The 27768-nt window shown below is 41.8% G+C and overlaps 7 protein-coding genes across 8 annotated transcripts in view; 3 read left to right on the plus strand and 4 right to left on the minus strand.

Annotated features, from left to right (window-relative positions):
• The window catches only part of LOC126564355 (phosphopentomutase), an 80751-nt gene extending 58861 nt beyond the window's left edge, over nucleotides 1-21890 (minus strand). The window contains exon 1 of one of the 2 annotated variants that reach the window (XM_050221377.1): nucleotides 21878-21890. The gene's annotated coding sequence lies outside the window, so the exon portion shown is untranslated. Of the gene's footprint in view, nucleotides 1-20007; nucleotides 20015-21877 lie in introns of those variants that run through there. The other variant, XM_050221378.1, reaches the window with a different exon arrangement.
• LOC126565322 (40S ribosomal protein S5) overlaps nucleotides 6-27768 on the minus strand; it is a 326252-nt gene continuing 298489 nt past the window's right edge. Inside the window, exon 6 of the mRNA XM_050222491.1 lies at nucleotides 6-17. The gene's annotated coding sequence lies outside the window, so the exon portion shown is untranslated. The remainder of the gene's footprint in view (nucleotides 18-27768) is intronic.
• On the minus strand, nucleotides 981-3715 carry LOC126564593 (TBC1 domain family member 20). Its single transcript, XM_050221671.1, has 7 exons — nucleotides 3321-3715; nucleotides 3120-3239; nucleotides 2128-2372; nucleotides 1863-2056; nucleotides 1575-1791; nucleotides 1393-1502; nucleotides 981-1316 (listed from the first exon to the last, which is right to left on the minus strand). The coding sequence occupies exons 1-7, from the start codon at nucleotides 3691-3693 to the stop codon at nucleotides 1103-1105; spliced, it is 1473 nt and encodes a 490-aa protein (XP_050077628.1). The 5' UTR covers nucleotides 3694-3715; the 3' UTR covers nucleotides 981-1102.
• LOC126565519 (uncharacterized) lies at nucleotides 4517-5043 on the minus strand. Its single transcript, XM_050222704.1, has one exon. It carries the CDS (start codon nucleotides 5041-5043, stop codon nucleotides 4540-4542), a length of 504 nt encoding a protein of 167 aa, XP_050078661.1. The 3' UTR covers nucleotides 4517-4539.
• On the plus strand, nucleotides 5646-10384 carry LOC126564965 (putative RNA-binding protein Luc7-like 2). The gene is made up of 6 exons (XM_050222095.1): nucleotides 5646-5783; nucleotides 5935-6029; nucleotides 9243-9341; nucleotides 9416-9999; nucleotides 10064-10108; nucleotides 10170-10384. The coding sequence occupies exons 1-6, from the start codon at nucleotides 5723-5725 to the stop codon at nucleotides 10315-10317; spliced, it is 1032 nt and encodes a 343-aa protein (XP_050078052.1). The 5' UTR covers nucleotides 5646-5722; the 3' UTR covers nucleotides 10318-10384.
• LOC126565035 (dolichyl-phosphate beta-glucosyltransferase) overlaps nucleotides 12856-27768 on the plus strand; it is a 159300-nt gene continuing 144387 nt past the window's right edge. Inside the window, exons 1-3 of the mRNA XM_050222175.1 lie at nucleotides 12856-12935; nucleotides 13007-13181; nucleotides 13245-14006. Of these exons, the coding sequence (XP_050078132.1) occupies nucleotides 12864-12935; nucleotides 13007-13181; nucleotides 13245-13981 (984 nt within the window). The 5' untranslated portion in view covers nucleotides 12856-12863 and the 3' untranslated portion in view covers nucleotides 13982-14006. The remainder of the gene's footprint in view (nucleotides 12936-13006; nucleotides 13182-13244; nucleotides 14007-27768) is intronic.
• Nucleotides 18995-27768, plus strand: part of LOC126564123 (tyrosine-protein kinase Btk29A-like) — a 71073-nt gene continuing 62299 nt past the window's right edge. The window contains exon 1 of the mRNA XM_050221058.1: nucleotides 18995-19207. Coding sequence (XP_050077015.1) covers nucleotides 19052-19207 — 156 coding nt within the window. The 5' untranslated portion in view covers nucleotides 18995-19051. The remainder of the gene's footprint in view (nucleotides 19208-27768) is intronic.

Here is a 27768-nt window from a genome sequence, read left to right on the forward strand (position 1 = left end):
AACGCACGGAAAAAGCCAGCCACAGATGTACGCTCGCTAATTGCCACAGGAGAAGCGCTAAATAAATGTAATGTAAACAAACAGCAGTGTTTGACAGCCGGCCTCGAAGCAGTGTTGCCAGTTTGTGGTGGGGAAAAGATTTGCGAAATTAATTTTCTTTCGTTGCACAAGCAGAGAATGCTCAAAGTATAAGCAGAGATTTAGATAGTTATATTTAAGACAGTAATTTAAGAAATAATATAACTTACGGTTTCGTTGAATATTTGACAATTTAAATTAGATTCACAATTAAATGCTTTTATCTGCTTTATGTTAGAATTACCTTGTTGGCGGTTGCGATAGATAAAAATGTATCCCATTCTTTTGCCAAACCTTTTTCAATTTGTTGTTTGAAATTAATTTATTTTCCTCAATCTTCCTGTCCTTCCAATCCTCAATAAAGGACCAAAACTCAACGATAATAATTCGCCTTGAGCTATACCATGGATCCCGTCCAGATCGTCCGCGAAGATATTTCTTTACAGATTAAACCACCAAAGCCGATTAAACGCTAGTGAAAGCATTATTGTAAGCAATTGAAAGAATTTTATTAATATATCTCGATGATGATACAAAAAATATCGCACAACAAAATGAAATATTTTCCTCTATTCGATGCAAAAAAAACCCTACCCCTTGTTTTAGTGTCTTCTTCCTTTCGCCCGCAAACCGCTTACGATCCAACTTGCCACGATTCACCTAATGCTAACAATTTTCCAAATTATTTACATAAAAAAACGAATGAACAAAATAAAACAGTTGGAACGTAGTACGGATGCATACATGGGATACACATTTACACAAAAAAGTAAAGAAAAAAATGAAGCCACTTACGAGAGCATTATAATGGTATGAAAAAACTAATACATCACAATTACGCCGAATTGAAAGCAGAGAAGTAGATCCAATCCTCTGTATCTGGTTGTTACTGCACTTGTGCGCTGCTACCACCCGTAGTAGTATTGGTAGTACTATGCCATGAACGTCCGAAAACGGCCAGTGGATTGAACGAGGCACAAACGACGAACGACGACGGGAAGAGTCGCGTCCGGAATAGCTCCACTCATCTGACCGCCGCCAACGGTATGTAGTGCGCCCGGTAGTAATAGGCACAGAAGCCAACCAGTATAGAGAACGCGGTCGTAACAAATACGGACCGGCGGGACAGCTGCAGATGGGGTAGAAACCGGCTAATGATGGAGTTCGAGACTGGTGGCTTTTTGCCGTACCGCTTACGATATTCGCGGTCGCGCTCTTCGTTAAGCCGTTGTTGCTTTCTGTTGTGGAGAAAAAGTAGTTGAAAATTAGGTTCGAATAGCAACTAGAATAGCAAATAGAAAATAATTGTCATACTCTTTGGCGATCATGGTTTCGACATCCTTTTCGATTACCCTCGGCGGGTACTTTCGGTACAAATTTTCGGCACTCTTCAGCAAATATTCAAATGGGAGATCTTCAGGTAGCTACAATAAGTTGTGGTTGATAGAATTTTATGTTTAAAAAACAAATCCCATTCTATAGTAGTCGTTGCTTACCTGCGAGAGTAAACAGTGTAGTGATGCCATATCACAGTCCTCCTGAAAGATCTCGTTCTGTCGATAGATTACGATAGCGGAGGTAACGTAGATGGGCAGTAAGAAATCAGAAGCCAAAAAGTAGTCGTACAACCGCACCACCGATCTGTACGAGTTGAGACTATGCCCGAACCAGGTCAGGTACCATGGTAAGGCAAACAGCGTTCCTACCGTAGATCTGAGAGAGAAAATTAAGTTTAAATTATAAATCTTTCTAACACGTGGCGTCCATCCATCATCCATTTTTACCTTTCCAGGTAGCTACATAGTGCGGCATTTTCCCGGCGTACAAGCGGATAGATAAACATCAACCGCCGTTGCGTTGGTTCCATCGTTTCCTGCATACATTCGACCAGATGATTCGTGGACAGTATTTCCATCACGTGAAATGCAACCTCTTCACCCACGACCAGCAGAAATGTGATTGCTACATCGTGGTATCCCTGGCAATTTAGAAGAAAAGGTCGTTAAAACACGAACAAATGTTGTTAAACTTTAAAACAGTTCCACTTACTTGGTAATACTTCAGATGTGGATACTTGATAATGACACGAAGAATCAGCACGGTTAGCTGATCCTGCAGTGCCACACGCTGCTCATACGGAATGCCCGGTGGAAAGCGCTTCAGCGAGCGATTCACGTCCAGTACCACCTGATTGTACTCTGGATGGTTGTTCAGCTGTTCGAGCGAGGGTGCTGGATCGACCTGTTGTGGGTCAACACCGACCAGCAGTGGCCAGATTTTTCGTCGCAAGTCATCTGCCGTGGTGAACGAAAGGGTAATATATGTTTCATGTAGTGCTGGCTTTTAAATATGTCACAAAATCCCGAAAGGTCTCAGATATTTTCAGCAGCAATCCTCGAAACTGCTAACGAACTAGTACCTAAGTCGATCAATTTAATATCTAAACTATTCTGGCGGACGTATCAACCAACAATCAGTTCATCTGAGTTTAAGTAACAACTTGATATCAGCATGTCTAGTAAGCTATGTGACCTTTGTCATTGGCAGTTCAATTTTGGACAGAGTCGTTGTTTCTGCAATCGACGCTGATTTTTTATCCAAGTAAGGTCAAGTTTTCTAAAGATGTTGTCTCCTATTTGTACCTATCACCCCTTGCGTCAACCAGTGTTTGGCACAGAAAACTACCATTTTTGATATCTTTGATAAGCGAAGATTTCACTCAACAACACATTCCAGTGACAAACAGCTGTTGAATCGTAAACGGTTTGAAATCGAATAATGTGGTTCGTTGCGGTTCGTTGCATCGCGCCGCACATTGCAAAGGGTTTCCATTACGCGCAAAAAACCTCCATCTGCACACACACACGCCGTTGAGTTGGATGTTCGCGCATGAACACCGTTTTGTGGAGTTGTGTTTTAACTTTCACGCGCGCGCTACGAAAGCGTTTCCCTCTTGTTGGAAACGAGTTCGACCTTGGCAAAATAAAGCTGCTTCACCGAAGCCAATAAACGTGCACGTACACATACACACGCACACTCACCATTTATAAGACCGTACTCCGATTTGGCAAACTGCTTCCAGGTCTCTAACGATGTCTTCGGATCGTCTAGTGCGTTTTCGATCTTTATGCGTTTCAGTTTTTCTTCATGATTTTCAGGAACTAAAACGATACGAAGAGAACGGAAAAAGAGTTAAACAGTGGTTGGCACACAGTAAACTAGATAAGAATTAGGCCACATACATTTCTCAAAGCTTAGCTCGGTCGGTTCGTCGGACCGTCGATGATTGTTGGGCTGTACGAGGGCAATGTTTTTCCCGGCCAGTCCGGGTGATGTTGTGCCACTGTTGGAGGAACCGTCTCCATCCTCAAGCAGATGTGTTGCTTGATTTATTTCATCATCATCCTCGGTGCACTGTTGTACCCCACTGCTAGCACCAGTTTCCGATCCGACCTTATCACCGTTCTCGGTCGGTGCAGCATTACATGACGCATCATCATGGGCTAGCATCGTCGGTAGAGATTCAGACTGCTGCTCGTCACTATCTTCCGCATCTTGACGATAGGGCAAAGTGCGCTTTTCCATTGGACCGTTCGGTTGTTCCATCCGTTCCATGGTGCGCCTGTTCACATTCCAATACGGCTAGGAAATCTATCCGTGTCACCCCCTTTATCCGAAGCACTGAGTCATGTAATCGCAAACACCCACCACCTCCAAGCGTTCCAGTGTGCAAAATGGCACAACACTCGACCATACAGCCGTACAAATCACTGCTTATCGATTTTCCACCACCAAAGCTGGTGAAGAGCAATTGTTTTTCCTCCTCTTTTTTCTGCTCCCATACACACTGCTGGCTTGGAGACTGTTAATATTTTTTTGTTTTTGCTTTTTCTGCGCGACACAAACCTATCAAAACAAATCTTTTTTTTCTTTCGCCAGTGCCAAGCTGCAGCGCCCAAACAACGCATTTTCGCCGCACGTCATTTGACAGCCTTTCGCCGCAGTTGAGCGAAAATTTACATTATTCGTTTGTCTTTTTCTTTTTTTTTAAAAACAAGAAAATGTTATTAATTGATAAATTGCCAAACTAACGTTTGAATACATTTTATCAATAAATTTTGAACAAAGATTAATGCAAGATGAGTGCTTTGATGTTAACTTTTAAAGGAAACCGATTCGACATCCCTGCCATTATGGGCGAAATTCGAATCAGGCGCTCTGTGATGTTGCAGGAAAATGAATTTTAAAATATTTGCTTTATGAAGAGGTTTAGGTAAACTTTCCTTCACTTTACTGATGCACTTCATAGAAAATTCGTTTACCTCCGAATAATAAAGTAAAATAGCACTTTATTTACATTCTCTCTTCTACACTAGGGTATTTCCGCTGCTTTCCCACCCAATTAAAGCGATGGCCACATAAGCAAACTGAACACAACGCGAGGACATCGACTAACGATGGTCATTTCTTGCTTTCGGTTAGAGTTTTCATTAACTGAATCACCTCTGGATCACACATCAGTGAACTCTTTTTTTGATTCAATATCATCGCAAATATATCCATCCGCTGGTTGGACTTGGCCGGTTTATCAACCCTATCACATGCATCCCGGTCATTCAACTCACCGTCCTGATCAGTGGAATTGATGCTACTGTTTGTAGTGTCGTTACTGTTTGCAGCTCCAGGCGAGAGTAGAAAATCGCTCGGACGTACTCCTGCCGGAGGAATAGAACCAACGACACCCGGCGTTGATGCATTCGGTGTGCATTTAGAACCATTTTTCGTTTTCTGTCTTTTGGGCCGTGTGGCACCGGGCGCATTTGTTGTTCCTGCCGTAGCGCTGCTCTTTTCCTTCGAATCGTGCTTGTCGTGCGATCCTTCTTTTGCCGTTTCCTGCAATCGTTTCTTGACGTGAAGGTTAAGCTTTTCCTTGATTTTGATCTCACTTTTATCGTCGCTTTCCATCGTGGCGCTCCCTCCTTATCGATCGGGTTTGGTACTTTCACTTTCGTTTCTTATCGTGTAATCGCGCGCTCCGTTTTATTTACATCATGTAAACAAACGGTGTGAATCATCTGTGCAGGTCTCCAACACCTTACTGTAGAAGCTGTACAGACCTTAAATGCTTTAATTATGGTTTTAAAGTTCTTTTATTATTGAACCGCATTATCTCTTCAAATCTGTTACTCCCACGCTCGGGAAAAGCTAAAAAGCTAAATCCAAACAGAATGTAAACATTACAGCTTTGTGGTGGAAATGTCAAACCTCAACACATAAATACAGGGCTCTTCATTCATTCATATTTTACTTCTTTTGACTTAACTAAGTAGTCATTGTAGGAACTAGCTGAATATTTTGGAATAAATAATAGCATTGAACACGAAAGAGCTGATTATCACTTCAGAATAAATTAAATTTGTAGTTTATAAAGAATAGTATTTAATTCAGCTCAATTAAATCGTTGACAAGCCCTGCATTGCCAAGCTGTCACATTCGTAAGACAGCACAAATGTAACCTGCTGTCAAAATTTTCACAAGCGCAGAAAAAAGAGTTTGTGTTTCGTGTGGTGATAATTTTTCATCGAATTTTCCTCCATAAAACTGTGCAGTAATTGCTTAATAGTGAATAAAAGCGTCCTGCAACATGTCGGCACACGATCAAATGCGGGCAATGCTTGATCAGCTGATGGGAACAGCTAGAAATGGTACGTAAAAGTTCACATTCCACACCGATCATCCCCTTCGTTGTACGTAAAGGCGGAACCATATTGCTGAATGCGTGTGCTTGTGTGTATATGCCCCGAAGGTGGGCTGTTATGCGTTATCAAGTATTTAATGTTTCCCATTATCTTGCAGGCGAAACCAATCGTTACTCGGTCAAGTTCTACGACAGCAAAGTATGTAAGAGTTTTTTATTAGGCTGCTGCCCGCACGAGATCCTGGCCTCAACGGTAAGTAAATGCCTGGACGGGAATATATGGTTACGATAACGTACTGTACGCTTAGGTATCAATGACTTACCCTCCTTTACATTACACACTTCTACGATCCAATTCCATTTGTGTGCTGTTACGGTCTCTTCCCGTTAGAAAGTACTGTCCAAATTTTTGTAATTGATCGAAATTTAAGTATAATTAGATAACATGCCCCCGCAAAACAAACGCACATTTCTTACCTGAGCCTTAGCGAGAAGGTCGTGTAACGAAAATCGAGTGTGTGTGTGCGTGTCTGCTCCTCTATTACTCTATTTTTCCCACTTCTTGTTGGTTCTATTCCTCTTTTTTTTGCAGACGGTCACAACACGTCGCTTTTTCCTCACAATTCCAAGCAAATATAAAACAAAAACCATTTCTCAAAATGCGTAGCAAAAGACCGTAGTAGCCCACTCATACCAAAAAATGATAAGGGAAAGCGAATGCGTGTGATTGGTAAGTTTGATCGTCACCACAAAATGTGGAAAGCGTCATCGTTCCGTAAGCTAAAAATTCAAATCTGTCGAATTCTAGATGTGCATGGGTTGCAATATAATGCATTTATATATGTAAAACAAAAGCCAATCTCATCGTTCACTTAGAGCGATCCCGGCCGTTTATGATGGTCGTCGTTGTTCGTTTCGATTGATTCACGGGTATGATACACAGAACCAAAAATTCTATAAAAAAAAAACCAATCCTAGTCCAGAGAAATACACTCAGAATGCACAAGCCTTCTTTAGCGCACTGGTAGTGATAAGGAGCGCACTGGTTGCGATGCGATGGGAGAGTGAGAAATATGTACACTACTGAAGCCAGAGTCGTAAGTACACTGTACAACCCACAGCTCATCTGCAAATGAAATCCTTTAATCGCTCATTACCGCTCTCTAAACGATGCCAACAGTTCCCTCGATCATCTCTTTTTACCTACTTTGACCCCATAAAAAAAGCTAATCGCGCAGGACACAGTCAAAAATCGACCGAAAATGTATGTTAATGGGGGTGTTGCTGCGGTCACTTAAGTAGACAGGCTGCTGCTGCTTCCTGGGCCGTACGTAAGTGTTTCCTTTAAAGAAAACAAAAAAAAACTATAACTGTGCCGCTAAATTATTATCAACCCTATATACCTTATTCTCCTACCTTACTACCTACTCCCATTTTTGAATGTTGTATTTTGTGCGCAAGTACGATGGCAGATTATGCGAATCGATCCTTACTTTTCTTCCTGTAACCCTCGTTCCCCAGCCGGGCGCGCACATAAGCTAAATTATGAACGTAGTAAAGATTTTCCGCACCGCAGAAAAAAACCGTGGGGTGTCACTAGCATTTTGTGCATCCTTCCCTTCCCCGAGGCCCACTCTGGTCTGCGTTTAGTGTCAAATGCAAGCGAATGGTAATGGTCGGGTCCCTTTGGGTACGTATTAATAACGAAACACGGAACCAAAAAATCGCGTGCACGAAACCCCTGTTCTTGACACGTCATCCTCACGGACGAGGTGTGGTACAGTGCGCCTGGTGTGCGCCTTACGGGTACGTAAATAATTTATGTGAACTGAAAATCGAACGTGTTTATGTGAAAGGAGGAAGGATTATAAAATTTTCCAATCAATTTGAATGAATGGTTGCTCTTACAGGAGATGTGAAGAGATGGATAGGAAGGATAGGAGGATATATTTTTTTGTTCGTTCGTTCGTTCTTGTAAAATAGACAGTAATAGACATCACACACAGGGGCGGCCCGGTGGTGTAGGCGACAGCGGCACCGGTCTTCAAACGGCAGGACCGAGGATCAAATTCCATCCGGGCCGTCCCCCCGTAGTGCGGTCTGACTAACCAACTACGTGGAATCGGCAGTCTAGAAAGCCATTTCGATGGCCGGCATGACCATAGAGGTCGTTACGGCAAGAGAAGAAGCCATCACACAATGAAATCATATGGAAGAAGTTAGTTTTCTTACTTTCATGCGAGGTACATACAGAAGAATCCATCTAAATTGGGATGCCTTAAACATTTAGTCGATGCTTTAGATCAGTAACAATATGTAAAAGTTGACGGTATCCTGAATATTAGCTATCGAAGAACTAAGCTTTCACTTAAATTGTTTCAGGAGAAATCCTGGGCTGAAGGTCTGATAACGTATTCCGTGCGGAGCTTGCCTTTGTAGCACAAAAATAATCCGGCACCCGGTTACATGCTATAAATAAGTTTAGTAAACCATTTTATGTGGACATAATCTAAGTCTCGTGATTGCCTAACAAAACGGTATCTCTTATGACAAAAAAAAAAATAAGAGGAATCAATTTCAGACACATCGGACACATATTCAGTTTGGTCGGCATCGGAGCCTTTTTATCACGCATCGCACCTGTTATAACGCGCCTGTTTATAAACAGGCTTGTTTAATTACTATAAACTTACGCATCGACCAAATATTAGGGTGTCCCAATGTGAATGAAAACAACTGTATTTAGAGCGGCAATACTTTCTGCAGGTTGAAGTTATTTTAGTATAAAAAATAAGTATTTTTTTTTAATTATTTTGAGTGAGTTTAGTAATTTTTAAAATAATCCGATATCCCCTTTACATATTTTTCTAGTTAATATTCATTACCGTATTAGTTAAAACGTTGAGCAACATTTTAGGGCAACCATCACAAATTCATACTTACTAAATTAAACCTTCGTTGATTTCGTTGGACGTGTTTCTCATTATTTAGCTGTGTTGGTTGATTGGTTGATTGGTTGGTGTGTGGTAAACTTGTTTGGTGAGTAACAAAAACATATCCAATCCAATTGTACAATTTACACGCAAAATCGATTTGCTTCTCTCGATAGTAACTTTTTTTTTTATTATAAAAATGAGCTCTTTTTTGATTTACAGGATTCTTCGATCTCTTCTGGAATTGCCTTTGACTGCGCAACCAAATGCCCTGTTAGTGAAGAAACATCAAACGAGTGGTGAATATTGCTCATTCTTTTGATGTATGCTACGCCTGGCAGGTTGCAGCACAAAGGGCAAATTTAAATTAGCAATAGAGATTAGATTTTAATAAATTCGAATCGAGTTGTTGTTTTGGTCACCCCTGTTTCGTGTGTATGTGTCACCCGTACTAAACGATGGAGTGTTTTGTTTTTCCTTCTTTTCCATCTTTTTTCTCCACCGTTTGAATCAATTGTTTGAACGGTGTGTAGCGTATGGATCTTGGCGAATGTCCAAAGGTGCACGATCTGGCCCTGCGAGCTGATTATGAGAATGCATCGAAGAACAAGGATTACTACTACGATGTTGATGTAAGTATTTTTGCTTAGTATTATTTGGTTTCTTTTGCATCCATTTCTTAAACTTTATTTCTTCCTGTTTTTAGGCAATGGAACATCTGCAGGCCTTCATTGCCGATTGCGATCGTCGCACGGAAGCGGCCAAGAAACGGCTCGCCGAAACACAGGAAGAATTAACCGCCGAAGTTGCCGCTAAAGCAAACGCAGTCCACGAACTTGCCGAAGAAATCGGCAAGAAGCTTGCCAAAGCGGAAGCACTCGGTGAGGCTGGCCAGGTCGAGGAAAGCATGAAGCTTATGTCGGAAATCGAAGAGCTGCGTTCGGAAAAATCTCGTGCTGAGCAGGAGTATCGTAGTTCGATACCGGCCAGCACTTACCAGCAGCAGAAGCTGCGAGTATGTGAAGTTTGCTCCGCCTATCTGGGCATACACGATAACGATATACGGCTGGCGGACCATTTTGGTGGTAAGCTTCATCTGGGATTTTTGGCCATTCGGGACAAGCTGGCAGAGTTGGAAAAAACGGCTGGGCCGCGCCAGAAGGAGCTACGCAAAACGGGACGCGATCGTGACCATGAGGATCGTAGCCGTTCGCGGTACGTTGGTGGACGAGAGCTGGATCGACGATCCCGCGCTTTGGCACGCAGTCGTGATCGTAAGGATACGGCGGGGTAAGTTGTCTTTGTGCGAGTTTCGATGGAGGAATATTTTTTAATACGATTTTTAAATTTGCAGTCGCGATGTTAAACCGACGGAAGATCGTAAAGATCGCAATGAAGGGTGAGTTGCAATGAAAATGGTTCAAAAATACATGTTACTTATAAGAGCGCCCTATTTACAGTCGTGATCGTGATCGCGGTGACAGACGCCGCTCATCCGATCGCAGCAATCGGCGGTCTCGAAGCCGCGATCGTAGTCGTGATCGTCACAATGATCGTAATAACGATCGTAGGCGGCGATCAAGATCACGTGAAAGATCCAGACGGTAAGCAACTTTCATTCTGTAGACATCCCAATAAAAAAAAAACAGGTAATAGCGGATAGGATAGCTGAATACACACAACCCCATCGGGCGAGACTTTCGTGTAAAGCAACAACAAAATAAACACAATTATCTGTACCAACCTACCACATACGACGCGGCAGAGGCGGATCCGGAGATCTGTTTCCACGAGGGGCCGAGAACCATTGTGGAGTCCGGAGCATCGCTTTATAATTGTAAGCATAGTATTTCTTTCTTTTCTCATTTCTATTAAACTGAACGATTCTTTTAATTACTTTTTGTTACACCACACAATCTTCTTACGGGGGGACAAACAGAAAAAAAAGCAAAAAGGTGTATAAATAGTTCGTCGTTTAAGTACGTTAGCAAACAAATTTGGTAGAAAGATTTCGTTGTGTATTCTTTTTTTTTTAAATTAACTGCAGGTATTTCCTGATATACGCCATACTCAATATACGCGAATTCGCTGTACGCTAATGTTTCAAAAAACGGACAATCCATTCTTGTTTTTGCGAAAAATCCTATGAAACTTTCACTATTTGTTTATGTGTTAGTGTTAATGAGAAATAGTTCCCAATATTTTTGTTATGATATTAAATAGAAAACAATGTACTAAGTTAAAAATTTGTTTTACATACATACAAACACATGATTTTAAAAAGATAAAATACACACAAACATACAAATAATTTCGTAGATGTAAAGGCTGTAAGATGCAAATTTATATACGCGGACGCGCTATATGCGATTAGCACTCGCCTCTGATCGATTGCGTATATCGGGGAATACTTGTACTTTCCTTCCCGCCGGTGGGCCATAATACAGTGCGTGGCTGATGGTGAAAAATTGCATAAAAGCAATGCGCTAGTAAAGCGAAAATTTTGTGCAAAAAAAAAATAGTTACGAGTGTGTGCTGTATCGACGAAAATTGCTTCGGCATCGCGCGTGCGACCCTAAGCGGGCGAGCAACAAAAAATTGGCGTTTCTTTCTGAGTATGTATTTCCTAGCGTGTTATACAAAATTATGTTTTAAGTGTGTGTTTAGTCCTTTTTAGTATAGAACGAAAAGCGTACGTAAGAAGAAAAAAATGGTACGAAAGTAAGCATTAATGCGCAAAAATTCGTGACGGTTCGACTCTAGTGTTTTCTTACTATGATATCAAGTAAATAGAATTTTAAAAAGCAAATTGTTTTACGCAGGTGTATGCGTTTTTTGCCGAAATCGTCAGACGTGATTGTTTGATTTTCAAAAGTTAATAATTTTGGTAAGTGAAAAATGATAACTTTTTCATCTTTTGCCTACATCCTGCAACCGAATGCATGTTGCTGTTGTACTTCGGCAAAAGAGGTTACCTACCGAAGAATGGATCACTATTTTTACTTTCGCATATAACGAACTGTACCACGAACGAATGTTTTGTATAGTAAGCATATTATGGGGAGATATAAGCATTTGAATTAACTTTTATAACAATCTGTACAATATGCAACCCATACAGATTTTGTAGCTGTATAGATGAAATAAAAATTTGAAAATTTCTTGTCAAATAAATAGGTTCGATTGTGTTTTCTATTGAAATGTAAAATCCGAAATCAAGATAAATTTTACTGCCCCTAAGGCTGTTTCGGAACCACCGACAATTTTACCGTCAAGCGCCGTCATTTGCCAAGAATAGTCGAGAGTTTCCTAGCAGCTTGAGCTACATCACCACAATAGTTCAATCCTGGTCTAATACGCCTTATTTGTCCATGTACACGATTTTAAGAGGCATTACGGACAGGATCCTGCGGCACCATTCTCAGCAACGAATAACGAGCAACTAATATAGCTCAACAGTGCGAACCTCATGGTTCTTCAGCGCTCGATTGACGAGCAGATAGATGAGTACGTCTTCCCGATTGAAGACGCTGCTCTGCGCAGTGAAAATCGATGCGAGACTCAAAAAATCTCTCACAATTGCGATTCCAGCTTTTTCTCCGTTGGCCCGTGCTGGTAGTTTGTGTATGCACCAGGTTCTCAAAAAGCAATCTCAAAGCATAAAACTTTCAATTACACTTACGAAAACCAGAAATTTTTATTCTAAAATCTCTCATTGCCTGCGGCCTTGTGGATTGACTTTCAGTTACTGAATCCTCTCCGACAGCTTCAAACTCTATCCTTAACGAATGGAAGAGAGAGAAAAACTATTTTCTGCCCATCAGTACCTCATGTGCTTTCCTTGCAATATTTTTATCAGTTCTGTTAATTTTTGGGAATTTAATAAATTGAGCGAAATTCAAAGCGTGTATCAATTTCTATCCCGCTCACTGTAAAGCATCAACAAAGCTGCTGGCAGCACTGCCCACTTTGGTGTCTGACGTGTTTCAGCTGACGTTTGTATGTTTTGGTCGGCGTCGGCATTTTTGCAGCGGCTGTGGCAAAAACACAGAGTTGGCAGAGTTTGAGCCATATCTAGTTTGTTTGTTGGAGTTTAAAACAATGCATCATTGAACGAAACTCCAATCGGAAACAACAATATTCCAATCGACACCATGTTGACCACTGAGTTTGTCCAGCTGGTGCTATTATTCGGCTCCGGTTCGATATTTTTCCTATTCGTTGTGGTGAGTACCGTAGAAGAGCAACAGGAGGGTGTCATGCAAAACTAAATACTAACAAGAACATGTGTTTCCAGCTTGGAATAGTACTTAAAGTAACGACGACACCGTTTCCAAAAATTGTACGGCACAGGGATGAAGAGTACTACAAAGATCCGGCTACGGGTGATAGCCGACCGTTTGCTTCGTTGGAAGACAAACCAACCCTCAAGCTGAGTGTGATCGTACCCGCATTCGATGAGGAAAAAAGACGTAAGTAGCACTCGATTAGTGTAGTTAGAATGAATCGTAATTGGGGCTCTCTTTTTACCACAGTGCCCGCCATGCTGGATGAGTGCTTAGAATATCTGCAAGCTCGATCCAAAGCGGAGAAAGATTTCACCTATGAGGTGATCATCGTAAGCGATGGTAGTCGCGACCGTACGGTAAAAGTAGCAATGCAGTACGTGAGTCGGTTCGGTGCGGACAGCGTGCGCGTACTGAACCTCATCGAAAACCGTGGCAAGGGTGGTGCTGTACGGCTCGGTATGCTTAGCAGCCGGGGACAGTTTCTACTGTTTGCCGATGCTGATGGAGCGACAAAGTTTGCCGATTACGAAAAGCTAGAACGATCCATGATGGAAATGACGGGATCGGATTGGATGCGTAATGCACTGGTCATTGGATCGCGGGCCCATCTGGAGGAGGAAGCCACCGCAAAACGTACCATCTTTCGTACGATTCTTATGCACGGGTTTCACTTCCTCGTGTGGACGTTTGCGGTGAAGAAGATCCGGGATACACAGTGTGGTTTTAAGCTGGTGTCACGGTCGGCTGCCAGAAAATTGTTCCAGGTGATGCACGTCGAACGGTGGGCATTCGATGTGGAGTTATTGTTTATTGCACAATCGTACAACATTCCGATAGCGGAGGTTGCAGTAAACTGGACGGAGATCGAAGGTTCGAAGCTGACACCGTTCTGGTCCTGGTTGCAGATGGGACGGGATTTGATGCTGATCTGGTTCCGGTATGCGATCGGTGCGTGGCAGCTGCGTAAAGAACATTCGAATTGAACAACAAAGGGGTGGCATTGAGTTGGTTGCCCGTTAGTTTAAGTTTTTAAGAAGCATTTTCTTTCACGTTAGGTTAGATTTTGCAAAACAGAATGATCTAAAAATGTAGTCGTAGATTAAAACGGATAAAATAAACGTAAGCGAAATCGTTGCTTCTGCACGCAATTTAAGGGCTTTCCATGGCGATAGTGGTGGCGATGCAGAGATAATTATTTTGTACGCTTTATATCCTTTTCTTGGTTTATTTTTGCAAACAAATGAAAAAACAAAAATAATTTATACACAAAAAACATTTTTTCCCTGATTGTTCCACCCCAATTTTGAATGAAAATGCATTTTCCATAAACACCCCGTAAAATTAACCCTTCTGTAATTGTGTCAAACTTGACGTTGCTCTCAAACGTAAACAAACCCGCGCTTCCCCACTCTTTCTCACTCTACATCCAAGAACCAGCTGTCAAAACAGACCGCGACTGCAGTGCAACAAAACGGCAGAGAAGAAAAACATTGTTTCTGGCAAGCATTTTCGGTATGAGATGCCTGTGTTTTGGGGTTTTCTGATCGGGTTTTGCATTTCAATGATTTTTCCTATTGTGCTTGTGTGATGGGACACAGTGTGGTGTAAATGTAAGTGGTTCCGCTAGTGAGAAGTTTCTCCTCCTCGATGCCATAACTCTTATCTGTTGCATTCGGTTCGTTCCAAGAGTTCCAACACATGCGATCGCTCGTGTGTAGGATGGTGGACGACAGTAGGCGAACGGTGATTTTGTTAAATTAACCCCAGTTTGCAACTCCCGGCCACAACAGTCTTTTGGCATCATCGTGTTGAGTGTATGTTTGGAATGGGCGAAATAAAAAAAAAAACATTTGAGGGAATACCCATCCAGTGCCGCTGTATCGCACACCATACAAGCGGTGTACGTGCTGCAAAGCAAAAAAAAAGTGGAATAAAATCGTCGCGGTTCGGTGAAGTCTCGTCGTTCTCTCCAGTTGCGTGCGTAGGTTGACCGCGGAACCAAGTCCTTAACGAAAATGGACCGTCGCCGACAACGACAGTGAGTGTTTGCGCGTGTCGCGATCGATCGTGTGCGTAGCTGTGTTCCGGATAGCCTCTGGAAACGGCCACCAGTACTCACCCGGAAAAGGTGCGGACTCACCCCCGGTCGTAGGGCATCTCGTTGCCAAGGATCACATGTTTTCGCGCTGGTCCGTCGCGGTCCGTCGTTGGTGTACGCGTCTGGTCGAGCGATAAGTGGAGTTTCTCGTGCAGCACAATCAACTTTATTGTGAACGATTGACGATCGGAGAACGGAGACGGCTGGCTGGTACAGTTAATCTAGTTAGCATCGGCAAACACATGCGAAACATGTGGCGGCGGGGTTGTGTGTTGAGTAGGATGAGTGAGAAGCAGCAAAAATCTCCCGATGTTATTGGGAAAAGTAGGCGCTAAAATGTAGAAACGATCGGGGATCATTTACAGTGAGGGAAAAAATATTCGTCTAGCTACGTATTTTACCTTGAATGGTGTGTTTCTTGTACGTAATTGGCTTACCGATTACGTGGTACCAATAAGTCTAGACTGGTCATTGAGAGGTCAGCATGACCTTTGGTGATCGCTAAGCCAAAAAGAAGAATAAGAACGATTAGGTTTCATCCTTGGAGTTTTCTGTCTCAAAAAAGGCTTTACATGTACTCTTAAATTTGTATCCATTTTTCCATCTAATGGAAAGCAGATATGAATCTCGTAATGTCTAATCGTATCTCTAGAGCAAAAAACTTCGTTTCCAGTACCAAGAAATTCTGACAATCTTTTTTGAATCATCCAACTTCATGACTCGGCCCGACGGTGCAGGCGACAATGGCGTCGGTCTTCATACGGCAGGACCGGAGTTGAAACTCCATCCGGACCATCCCCTTAGTGAGGACTGACTATCCAACTACATGGTTATCGGAGAATCTAGTAAGACATTCGATGGTCGGCGTGACCTTAGAGGTCGTTAAGCCAATAAGAAGAAGAAGAAGAACATCATGACTCCAATCACACGACTGGGAAAATGAAATTGTGGCTTCTTCACAGAATTCCTAGATGACCTGTTAAAACAGATCGATCTATATCCGAATTCTGTTGATGATGATATAAACAATTTATCGGTAGAATTAGACAGAGACATTCAAACCTTGTCGTTGCTGGTTTGACGATTTTTTTAAACGTTTATGTACCATTTAATTTAATGTTTTATGCTTTTTTTACGTTGAGAAGTATCGAGAAAGTACAGCTATCAACCCGTAAATTTTCAGTTCTATCCCAAGCAAAGCCCAGATCTAAAGTAATTTCTAGGTACCCGCTGAATGTTAAAATAAAACAAACACTAAGCAAGGTTTGAAAGAAGAATGGAAAAAAATCCTTTATCCTTAACATCATCTCGATCCCAGGAAGGAGAAGGCTTGACCAGTTACTAATAGAGTCCTGATCATATAGACCAAAGCAACCAAAATGCTAGGTCTTGGTCTTGTTGCTGATCTACCATTGATGCTAGCGGACAATTCCGACGGTATTCGTTGATTGGTCCAGCCGTGTGAAGATCGATCACGGAATCTGGGACTGAAATCTAGCGTTCTTTCAGTCATATCTATAACATCCCAAATCCACACAGCTAGACGAATACTTTTTGCACTCACTGTACCTATCTACTCGGCTATATCGATCTCATATCATCGCGATCAGTTGTTTTCGCTGTAATCCCATCGTGATGAATCAGCTGTAAATAATAAGTTTTTAAACTAGCACCCTTCCCCTTGTGCACATCTTTCCTTCTTCTCTGCACCCTGCGCACCGTTCCAGTAAAGCAGATTACTTTCACTTGTTCTTCTCTTTATTTTAAGTAATTATTATCTCCCTTCTTTAGCGTGCTTTATTGCGTATTTTGAAGAACTTCTCTATCCTAACAAGAAGAATCATCCGGAGGCTCGTCAGCATCCGGTATAGTACCGAATTGACTTGCCCGAATGGAATGACATTGGCATTTCCGGTAGGTAACATTCGTGTGGACCGGTTTGTTTCTTGTGACAAGCGGTCTCAAATCCCCTTGCCACGAGAAAGGAGAAAGAGTTTTGGCTTACGGCTGACACACTACTAACCTAGCTGACTCACCGGCAGGTATCACCCGGTAACCGGTGTACACTTGATTGATCTCAAAACAACGGCTCCTGAAGAACCGGATGCCAGAGTGAAGGGCAATTTATGATGGGAATCGCACTGTACCTTTAACCGCTGTGTGATATCACGAGCAAGGAATGCATTTCTGCACACGACACCGTGCAGAGATACAGGTGCAAGGCGTGTGTGTTTCTGGTTATATAAATTCCATTCGACTTCGGCGCGTTCCGGAATGGATTGCTTGGAGGATGGTTTTATAGGAAGGTTAAGAGTCCCGATGAGTCATCTACGGTTCCAGCCATTACTGGAACCCTCCTTTGTTTGGAGTTTAAATGACTTATGTTGTGAAGTAAGCATAGCAGCGATTTAAATTTCCTTTTTTGGATATGCTTTGATGACTTGAAGGCTTAACCCATTTGCCGCACTGATGTCCGGTCATGTGATCAAGTATTACTTTTTAATTTGATTCTTGAACTTGAACGAAACTACAAACTGTGCCTCTTTTTGGCAGCATTTGGACACATCCCGCTGCTTTCACATTAGTACCGTGGCGACATCATTCTTCATTGCAAGTGAATTCTGACTGGGGAGGAGAAGAAAAAAAACTGGACACTTCCTAATCGGAGATCCTGCCACATAGTCCAACCCCCCGACAGGTTCTAAGAACCGATCCGAACCAAGACGCGTAACAAGAAAGCAAAATCTCGCGTAAAGCGTCCCCTCTGCGTTGTTCCGATCGTTCGTCGATCGTCGGGTCGAAAACGCTGGCAGAATTAATTATGCCATTGTGTATCGTATCAAATCGGACTCGGGCGGTATCTACGAAGGCCTTCACACACTCTTTCTCACCTCCTACTTGATCGCCGAGTAAAGCCTGACCACCACCCAACGTTCAGTGTCGCCAGTCTTTTATTTCATCGCGCAACGCAAACTTATTGGTTGTCGACCATTGCCTTTTTCGCGCTAATGCCTATATGCAAATGAACCGGTTCCGCTGAACAGAGAGCTTGCTTTGCCCGGCCGACGGGCAAGCAGTTTTTATTTTGCGGCTTTTGTTGCGCTGTTTGGATTATTGTTGTTTAAAATATTGTGAAAATATTTTTTGTTTTTAAGAACTACTTTGTAATTTTCGTGTCTAGATGTCTAGACCGGATGGGATATGATGTTTGGTCACTTCCTGCTAATATCAAAAGGACTTCCCCTGATCCGGGTGAGATTCGATATCTGGTCCTGGTTCTGGAGTCGATCTGGTGAAGTACGACGCAGCTACAGCCACTGCCAGCAGGTTGTCTGTTTCTACAGCCGGTTAAAATCAACAAATAGTTCACTTTTCTTTCAACGGGGTCTTCAATGTTTCCTCCTATAATATCTCTTTCAGCGTAGATGACATAATAGAGACCCCAAACCGTTTATCTTGATCTTATCTACCGATCCAAAAGAGTTGAAGGTGTAGCGATTTGATTGTAAATGTACCACCCAGATAGAATCATGGTTCCTGGGTCCCCGATAAAAAGCGTTGCAACAGTGAAGTAGTGAGTGAGTTGATTGATCACTTTTTTATTATCTCGAATGTTTAAAGGCATAATCTCTAAGTGCAGTGCGCGTCCTCTACTAGAAATAAAACGAAAACCATGACACCAGGCTAAGCGATATTGTGTGGCGTTTGTTAGCATATCAGTGTGTTCTCCAAGTTAGTCAATTTATGTTTGATTAAGCATATCCTCGCAAATAAAAAAATACGGTGGCCATATAATGAAGTGCTAGTTCTCATACAGTCGTTTGCGGAGGCATCATAGTCATTGCACCAAAAAGGTCCCGTTCGGCCTTAAACTCAGCTAGTCGATGCCGGAAACGAGTGCAACTAGTCGTACAGCAGCAGATACAACCAACAGGCATTGTGCACGATCGCGAAGATGATGACTGAACGGCGGAGCGATTTTGTGCTTAAATCGGGCTATATGGTGAAACGATCCCAAAACAAAAAACGCTTCACCCCGGTCAACTACAAGACGCGCTGGTTCGAGCTGACGCGTTTCTATCTGTCGTACTATGATATTGGAAATTTGGAGGTAAGTTGGAAGACGCAACCCGCGGTCCCGCCTAAATTGTAGGATTCCCGATAGAATGTGTGTGTGTGCGGGAAAGCTGCTGTGCAATTAACCGATCGTACCCACTCAGTGGTTACTCTCAGTGGCTTTGGAAAGCCGAGGTGTCCGCTAACATACATTAACCATACTTACCGCGTGTGTGTGTGTCTGTTTTGTTTGTTTGACATTACTAATAGAACTTGTCCCGGCTCTCTAACGAACGCTTTCACACACCGAACATGCTGCCAGTTACTGGACGACATTGTTTTAATTTAAATTTAATACAAACAACACTACCATCCGCTCGCTGACATCATCAAGAGCATCACAACGCGCGTCTTTACAACAACAACAAAAAACCTCAGCCATCATTAATCGCTTCAAACGCATCATCATCAAGCGCCGCATGATCACCATCGATCATTGTCATCAGCTTTTTTTGGGGGGAGGGTGTGAAACAATCATGTCGTCGCCCTGTTCAATTAACCCGTAGTGCTTCTAATTGCGTGTGTTTTTTTAAGTGTGGTTTCGTTTTTCGTTTGGATTTATGCATTCTATGTTTCGTGCACGCCGGAAATCAGCAAAGGGAACAGGGGTTTGGTCTTCATCTTGCTAAGATGTTTACCCCACCTCAATGCCATCGGGAGTCCCACACTAAAGCTGATTTGAACTCTCAGAGAACGCACGGAAAGAGCAAATCTTACCCAGATAAGAATCGACCTAACCCGCTTAAAGACCGTCATCAATCAGTGTCATTGAGGGGGATCGCGTTTGCGTGTTTTTGTGTGTGTTTTTATCGATTCTTCTTTCAAAATCCTTTTCAGAGAGTTGCATTTTTTTTTTGCAAAAAGAGATTTCTGTTTTGGTTTTATATTTTTTTCCTTGTTTCCTATTCCAATACTTTGTTTTACTGCTCTCCTTTAATTGTATAATTTAAATTATAATTTATGAAAAGAGTAATTGACCCTCTTAAATAAACTTACTAACCTTCATTTCAACAGTCTGTGCGTGCGTGTGGTAGTTTAGCATAGAAGAAAAAAAAGGCATTTGTGCAACCAATGTTGCATGTTCCAGTGAATAGTTTCGTTTGGGAGAATTTTTAAAGCTATTGTAGTCCTATTTTTCGGATTGTTTCATTAAGGTATGTAATATTAATGTTAAATTCGTTATTTCAAAGATTTACGTAGGTGCAAAGAACACGTTTAGCACATTGATCTAAGCCGACACGCTCTAAATGATAGCTTGCATACATTCAGGCGCATAAAACAAATTTTAAACATTTAACGTCTTATTACTTTAAATGCTTGCATGCTTCCTATTGTGTGTGTGTGTGTTTGTGTATTTTCAGCTAATATCTTCGCACACGTGCACACTAGCAATTTATTAAACACATCATCTTATTTTGTAAATTTCTCTATAATTTAAAATCCTTTGATGTTTGACCCACTTCGTTGGTGGTGCCGTTCGTTCGCTTATTCGGTGCGGTCTGCTAATATTCTGCTCCCGTATATCAGCTTATCTGTTCCATCGTTGCGGTAGTTCGTATCGCTAAGTATTATGTTACGGGGTGGTTTTATTTTTTTCCTCTCCTTCTGCGGAACAGCTTCTAAAAGAGCGTATGAGAATATAAAAATTCGCACATACTATCTGACCGGAAAGCCTGTTGATTTTCGAATGCCGTTCTCCATTCCCTATAATAAGCCAATCCGACAAATGCCGCGATAGGTTCCCATAGATCGCCCGCCGGCTCGCGTCTCATAACAAGCTGATTAAAGACGCCGCGCGGCAACAAGACGTTTGACGTTGTTGGCATATTTTTTTTGTTTCTTCCCACCCTGCCCAGGCGCACATGGGCGGCCGCACGAACCAAGAAACGCTAACAAACAAACAAATCATTCACATTATTCGACAAACGGATGAATCGCGGAATCAAGCGCGTAAGGTGAAATCCGAAATGTATAAACAGGCACAGCAAAAACACATTTTCTATCACCGTTTCGTGTCCGCATTCAAGTGAAGGAACCAACAGGCAAGACATGCTGTACACGCAACAGCAATCGATGCAACCTTTTTTTCCCCCCCTTCTTCATTCGCTTTTAAGCCGGCCTTTTGTTTTCAAACTCGCACCCGTTTTGTTTGCCACCCCTACGACAAGTTGGCGAATTTTCAGGTGGTACTGGTCAATGATTCATCTCGCTATCATCGTGAACCCCGTCCGTGAAAACTGTGCGGCATAATAAATTTGATATTTACCACGATCGGTGATCGTAACGCACCGATAAAATGGTGAGCGAAGAAACCGAAATGCGTATTCGTGCAGCCCGGTTCCGTTCCGCCGGTGGTCCAAATCCGAGTGTCGGCAATGATTATATTTTTGGCGGATGCGGTTTTGCGCTTCCTTTCGTGCGGTGTGCCAGATCTTTTGTGCTTTTGCCGCCCTAAGCGATAGGAGAAAAAAGTTTGTTTTCTATAATTTGCTCCGTTTACTAAGAACTCTGGTGGGCTTGGCTTCGGAGATTCGAAGAGCTTCGAAGGGGGAAGGATCAGAGGGTTGAGCTAATGAGGGAAAAGGAAGATTTTGCAACGCGCGTTCGATTGTGTTTTTAAATGTGTCTCGTATCGGGGTATTTACCTTTTTCGGTGTGATGATTGTGTGTGTGTGTTTTTTTTTCTCTTTTGGGAGGACTCATCTACAAGACAGGAGGACATCTCACGGGAAATCTTTTTTTTTCTTTGGGTGATAATTTAACTCCCATTCAAACCGGAGCCGTGTGATGTCAGCAGTACGCATTCCCACGAAAGCTCGATCAACTTTTACGATCGGACCGGATCGGACGTGTTGTTTGGTGCATTTCGGGATCGTCCAACCGACGTTCCGACGTGTCGCCGGGGAACGGGTTGGGTGACGGTGACGATGATGATGGGTGATGAGAGTTTTCTACGAATTTTTGCCCGCCATGATTCATCTGCCACCATCGGCTGGGTGGTGGACCGCGGGTGGACATGTTTATTGTCACACGAAGCTCATTTAAATATTTAGCCGGACGAGATGCAATTTAATTAACATACTCGGTTTAATTGTTTACCCAGAACAATGGGGTTATTTTACGTTTAGAGTGAAGCACCGATTTTCGAATCGTTTTTGGGTGAATTATTTATGGTGATTTATTGGGGAAAAGATTTGTTTTGAAGAGATAAAAAAGGTGTCGCGTTTTTACTTTGAACTATGTGATGAGATTTTATCAAATTGAATTAATTTATGATTTTGGTTTTATGTGTAATCCTTTTTTAAATGCTATTTTCTGTCATAAATAATGGGTTTTCGGTTTTTTGTGTATTTTACCCTTTTTATATCCCAGTTTTATTTTTTAAATGTTAATCTCGATTGTTTGCCTATTGATAGTTTATCCCTCATTTTTTTTGTTTTGATTTTTTTTGCATGATTTAATATTTTTGTTACCTAAACTTTGTATTTCACACATTTTGCTTTGATTCCTCCGTACATGAATATTCTTAAAATGTTCTTTTATTGAATTATTTTAAAAATATGATTTGATTGAAATCGGGATTAAAAAGATGTCTTTTTGGCTTAATTGTCTTCTTTTGCTTGTTTTTAGCCTATTTTTCACATTATCAACCCTTTGTATGTTAACTTGTTGATCAAACACATATAGTTTATTTTTTGTTATTCTTTATTATTTTTACTGTTAACTATTGGGAAAAACCTCCTGTTTTTTTTATTTTTTCCTATATTGACTTCATCTCTCATACAATCACCTTCTTAATTTCACCTGTTTTTTTTTTCTTGTGTTGACGTGTTAGACATAAATTTTATTGCTTTTTCAGCTCATTTTGGTTTTCATTTTTTCATTACCAAAAAATCTTTTAATTTATTTCATTCTTCCATTATTTTAAACATTCTTCTTGCTTTATGTTGTCTTTTTGGATATTAAATTTATATTCTTTATTAATGCATCATGCTTTCCATTTATTTCAAGTTTTCACCATGCGACTTTATTATTTTAATCTGCTTTATGTGTCATTTGTTTTCTTTTTTCCATGTAATTTAAAATTTGTATTATTAAACAGCATTTTTATTTGTTTTTTTTTTACTTTAATTGTTTTCAACATATTTTTTTTTTTTACATATGTTGAATATTATTATTAAAATATATTATTATTATTTAAAAAAACTCTTCTCTCGTCGCTGCAGCGTATGCCGCCCTCTTTCCCTTTGATTCTCTTGTTGTGCAAGAAAGTTCCATTCTTTATCAATGCGTTGTCTACAAATAAACAATTTTTTCTCGCTGTTTTCTTGTGACCCATCGACGTGCATTTATCCCCAATGCCTCGGTTAATTCTGTGCACCTCATCGTCACAATGTTGTGCCAACGTTGTTCCATTATTTTCACGTGCTCCGTTCTTTAGGGCGCTAAAACGGCTGCGAGGCTCGTTTCACTAGCGGCAAGGCAGTAGTAATAATAACTGCACACTCGGTGCGCAATTTATGCGATAAGTGGTGGTCCCTTTTACCGGCTGGTTATGTGCAGCGCTTGAACCAGGAAGCACTAGCAACAAAAAAGAGAATTGTTGTTGGCGCTAGCTGCTGGAGAAGAAGTAGAAATGAAAATGAGGTCGACGGTCTATCGGGGTTTGTCATGGCGCTGTGTCGCATGCTTTTTTTTCTTCTTTTGCTGTCACCGTGTGTTTGTGTCTGTGGCTACATAACGAAACTGGCAAACAATACAGGATAGAGGATATTCGAACACAAAACGGTTACGGATAGGACAGGGAAGCGCTAGGAAGTTTTCCCACCTTGGTCAACACACTTTCCCCCAGAGCGGGAAGACTAGGATGCATTAGAGGTGCGGGTGAGTCGTCACCTGAAAGGGAATTCTTGGTATTGTTGGCGAATAGTTCAGCAAACGTTGGACGTCTAGCAGATACAAACTAATACTTTGTTATAAAATTTGGTTTACAATTTATTTTTCTTGTTTTATCGAAATTTTTGCACAGTAAGATGCTAAGTGATGCTCTTAAAGCTCAATAAAATAGAGTTTGACTGAAAGCAATATATTATGAAATAAAAACATAAAATAATTATATACTTGGATTTCCAAATATTTTTTTAATGTTTTTAAAGTTAAAAATATTTAACAATATAAATAGAATACTAACCATTCGTGGTTTCGCATTTCGCTTGGTTCCACATTCTACGCCCGAAGGATCATCGCGCTATTGCGCATTCTTTTGCCCGATTTTTCGAATCCCGAATGTGTGCTGTACGTTCGTCGTATGGGTGGACGATAAGAATCGGATATGGGTATGCTTTATCTAGCCAAAATCCGAAGGCAACAGTATTAGTAACGATGGTACGTGATGAATGCGAACACCACCACCAGCGCGGTGTTGTGTGTGGTGCTGAATTTGATTAAGGATGCGGCACTCTGTAGACTGTGGCGTTGTTGTTGATGTAAGGGATTAATGGGGTGCCGGGGTTTTCTTGTTACGATTCACCACACCCTTGGTGAAGGAAAAGTGTAAATTTCGGTTCACTTCCCCTTTTTTTAGCTAAGGGTTCGTAAAGTGCAACGGAACACTTCGATGTGTAATGTATGAATGGTTTTGGTTGTAAAGGATTTGATAAAGATTTTTAATTAATGATATTAAGGGGTTAATTATTGAGGGATGATTTAAAGGGGATATTGTTTATAGAAAATTTTATTTTATTTTTAAAAATTTGCTTTATCAAGAAAATAAATAAATTCTTCAAAATTAATCTATTAAATTTTGCACCCTTTTACAGCCCTCGGTACATTCCTTTTAACCCCTAAAACAAATATGCAATTGAAGCATTTTCGCACCCGTCACCGTAAGGGTTCACGGGGTCGGAAAACTCACCCATCGTTATGAATGCTCACACAAACACACGCAAGCGCGCGTGCACACCACTTTCTTTCGGGACACTCCTGTATCAGGACGGTACGTCCCTGTGTTGGTACCATTATCAGCTGGTAGTGCGGCGCATCTAAGTGCGGCTGTATTAGTGTATGGTCGCGCCTCCGCAAAGGAACACAAATTTTCTTTACACCGAGATTGGAGAAAAACCGCGTCCGACCGTGAGCCTGTGTTGGTGTGACGTTGGTATCCGGAAAAGCGTACACCGACCTAGGAGGAGCCGCCCAATCCTGTTTTTACGTGACCACGGGAAAGGCTAGACGTGTGTGGGAAGAACCCCCTCCCGCAGGGACAAGCATACAAAGCCGAGAGTGTACAAACGTTTGCAAACGGTTCTACGACGCGTACGCGAGCCACGGTGTACAAGCGGCCGCTCACAGATATTTTTCACACCCGGTGGAAGCAGTAGTACCAGCGTGTAGTGTAGTTTTGCGGTAGGCTTCGGTGGTCAGCTTTGGGAGGCCTTTTTACACGAAGAATTTCGGATGAGAAGCGTTTCCTTAGAAAAATAAGGTGTGGAAATTGATAAGCAAATTGTGGGATAAAGTGAATAAGTATTGTGCGCTGGGTTCTGCTAAAGAAGCATTTTGTTGGTAAAGTGTTCCCTTTTGTGTGCGTGTGTGTGTGTGTGCGGAAAATTCGCATCGGCTCCAGATGTTGGGATCGGGTGGTGTCTTCGCCCAGAGCAAATCTTTCCCAAAAAAGTGTTAAAAGTACGCGCCCATCGCCGTATTGAATGGATTAATCGCATCGCATCCATAATCAGTCTTGGGTAGAAAAGTGTTGCCAATTTTCATCACGCAGTATTACAGCCCGTGGTACGTGCTTTTCGTGCTTAATAATTTGCTTATTTTTCGGCAACAAATCGGCTTAACTCAGCCGTACACAAAAAAAAGGAATTCAAAAAAAGGATTCCAATTCGACAAGCAAGTTGTGTGGGTGTGTCTGTTTGTATTTGTGTGTACGTGTCAATCGTGCGTGTGTGTGTTGTTCGGGCTACGCAAAAATACAGATCAGTGTGCGTGTATTGACCACTCGGCTTGTGTCCCGTTTTTGGGGTGGTACACACCAAAATTTCATCCCTCTGTAGTATCGTTTTCCACCCTCTTAAAACAAGCAGGAGGGCTTTAGTGTGTGTGTGTGTGTAGAGTGTTTGTCTCTTTGGCCGGCTAGACAGAAGTTTTGAAGCGTACATACGCGGACGGACGGGTGAACTGTCGATTTGGGATTTGGATTACGCGAGCTGACTCTGTTGACGGAGCGTGCCTGTGGCGTTGTTGAGGCACTTGATTAGGGGTTGGAATAGAGTAAGGTTCGTGATGAGTGCGTGCTTTGTTCATTTATGTTCATGGCGACGTTACCGAAGTTGTTAAAGAAATGTCAAATTTAATTTTAAATATTTTTATTATTTTTATGAAGTTTTCTTAAAGCTTTTTCATTTTATTTCTCGATGTTAGCATATTCCTACCCCAATTAATCCCCACTTGATCCTGATTGGTTCATCAATTCATCACAATTCATTCGTACTGAGGTTCATGCAATCATTCCCTTCATATTGCCTACATATAGGCGTTAGTGAAATTTATACACCCTGAAGTGCTCTGTGCTCTTGCACCTTCTTCTGAAGGAATTTATTTTATCGTTCCGTTGTGTAGTTTTCCTTCCTAGAAACGTACTTTCAACCTTCCTGTACCTGCATGGCATTCCCGAATGCAATTTTCGTACGAGAAGTGGAAAATAATTTTCGGTTGGCAGGCTGCACTGTATTCTCAACCATATTTAGTAGCCCGGAATCCACTCAATCTTCATGCAAGGATACACACTCGCCCTGAGCTTATCCGTAGGCAGATCACATTTTGGCAGCTAGCCAACCAAGCCTTCCCCAAACGGAAGAATAGAGGAACCTTGGAGCTGTCTCCAGTACGTCTTCAAACGACCCAGATACGTGCGCGTACCTGAATAGTGTGGATGTGATTTAAACCTCCATTAGTATCGATAGTTTGGTGATTATGTGCTTTAAGCGATATGCCATTGTAAGGGTTTTATACTATCAGAATATTTATAATTAAAATTCCCAGCCCCTGGGACACCTTTCTTCCTTAAGTAAGGAAAGCCCGCTTTCGGTTCTTATTGATGCTGTCGCTCATTAATTGAATGTTGCCCAACACAAAAGCCATGACAGATGTACGTACGTCAGTTGATCGGAAATCGAAAGGCCCCTTTTGTTTTCGGAATGAATCGCCGGTAGCCTACTTTTGCTGCACTGCTGTTGGGCATTCTAAAGCCGTAGAGGAGGACATAAATCAGCTATCAGCTGGAACACAGCGCTACAACAACAAACTCTCGACTTTCTCACCCTCGTTTAATAAAGTTGCCCGCGTTGAATGGTGCCGTCATCCAGAGAGGTGTGGTGTTGCTGCTGCTGAGGACCTAGTTTTCCAATCGACGACAATGCACATCCAAAGCACTGTTTTGGGAAAGGGTGTCCCTCCTTCGTAGCCCCGACACGAGTTAGACGATCTTTAGGGTTGGGTGAAGACTACACTATGTAGCATGATTTATAGAACGCTACAAATCTTGTCCGT

Source organism: Anopheles maculipalpis, chromosome 3RL, assembly GCF_943734695.1.
Source record: "Anopheles maculipalpis chromosome 3RL, idAnoMacuDA_375_x, whole genome shotgun sequence".
Classification (NCBI taxonomy): domain Eukaryota; kingdom Metazoa; phylum Arthropoda; class Insecta; order Diptera; family Culicidae; genus Anopheles; species Anopheles maculipalpis.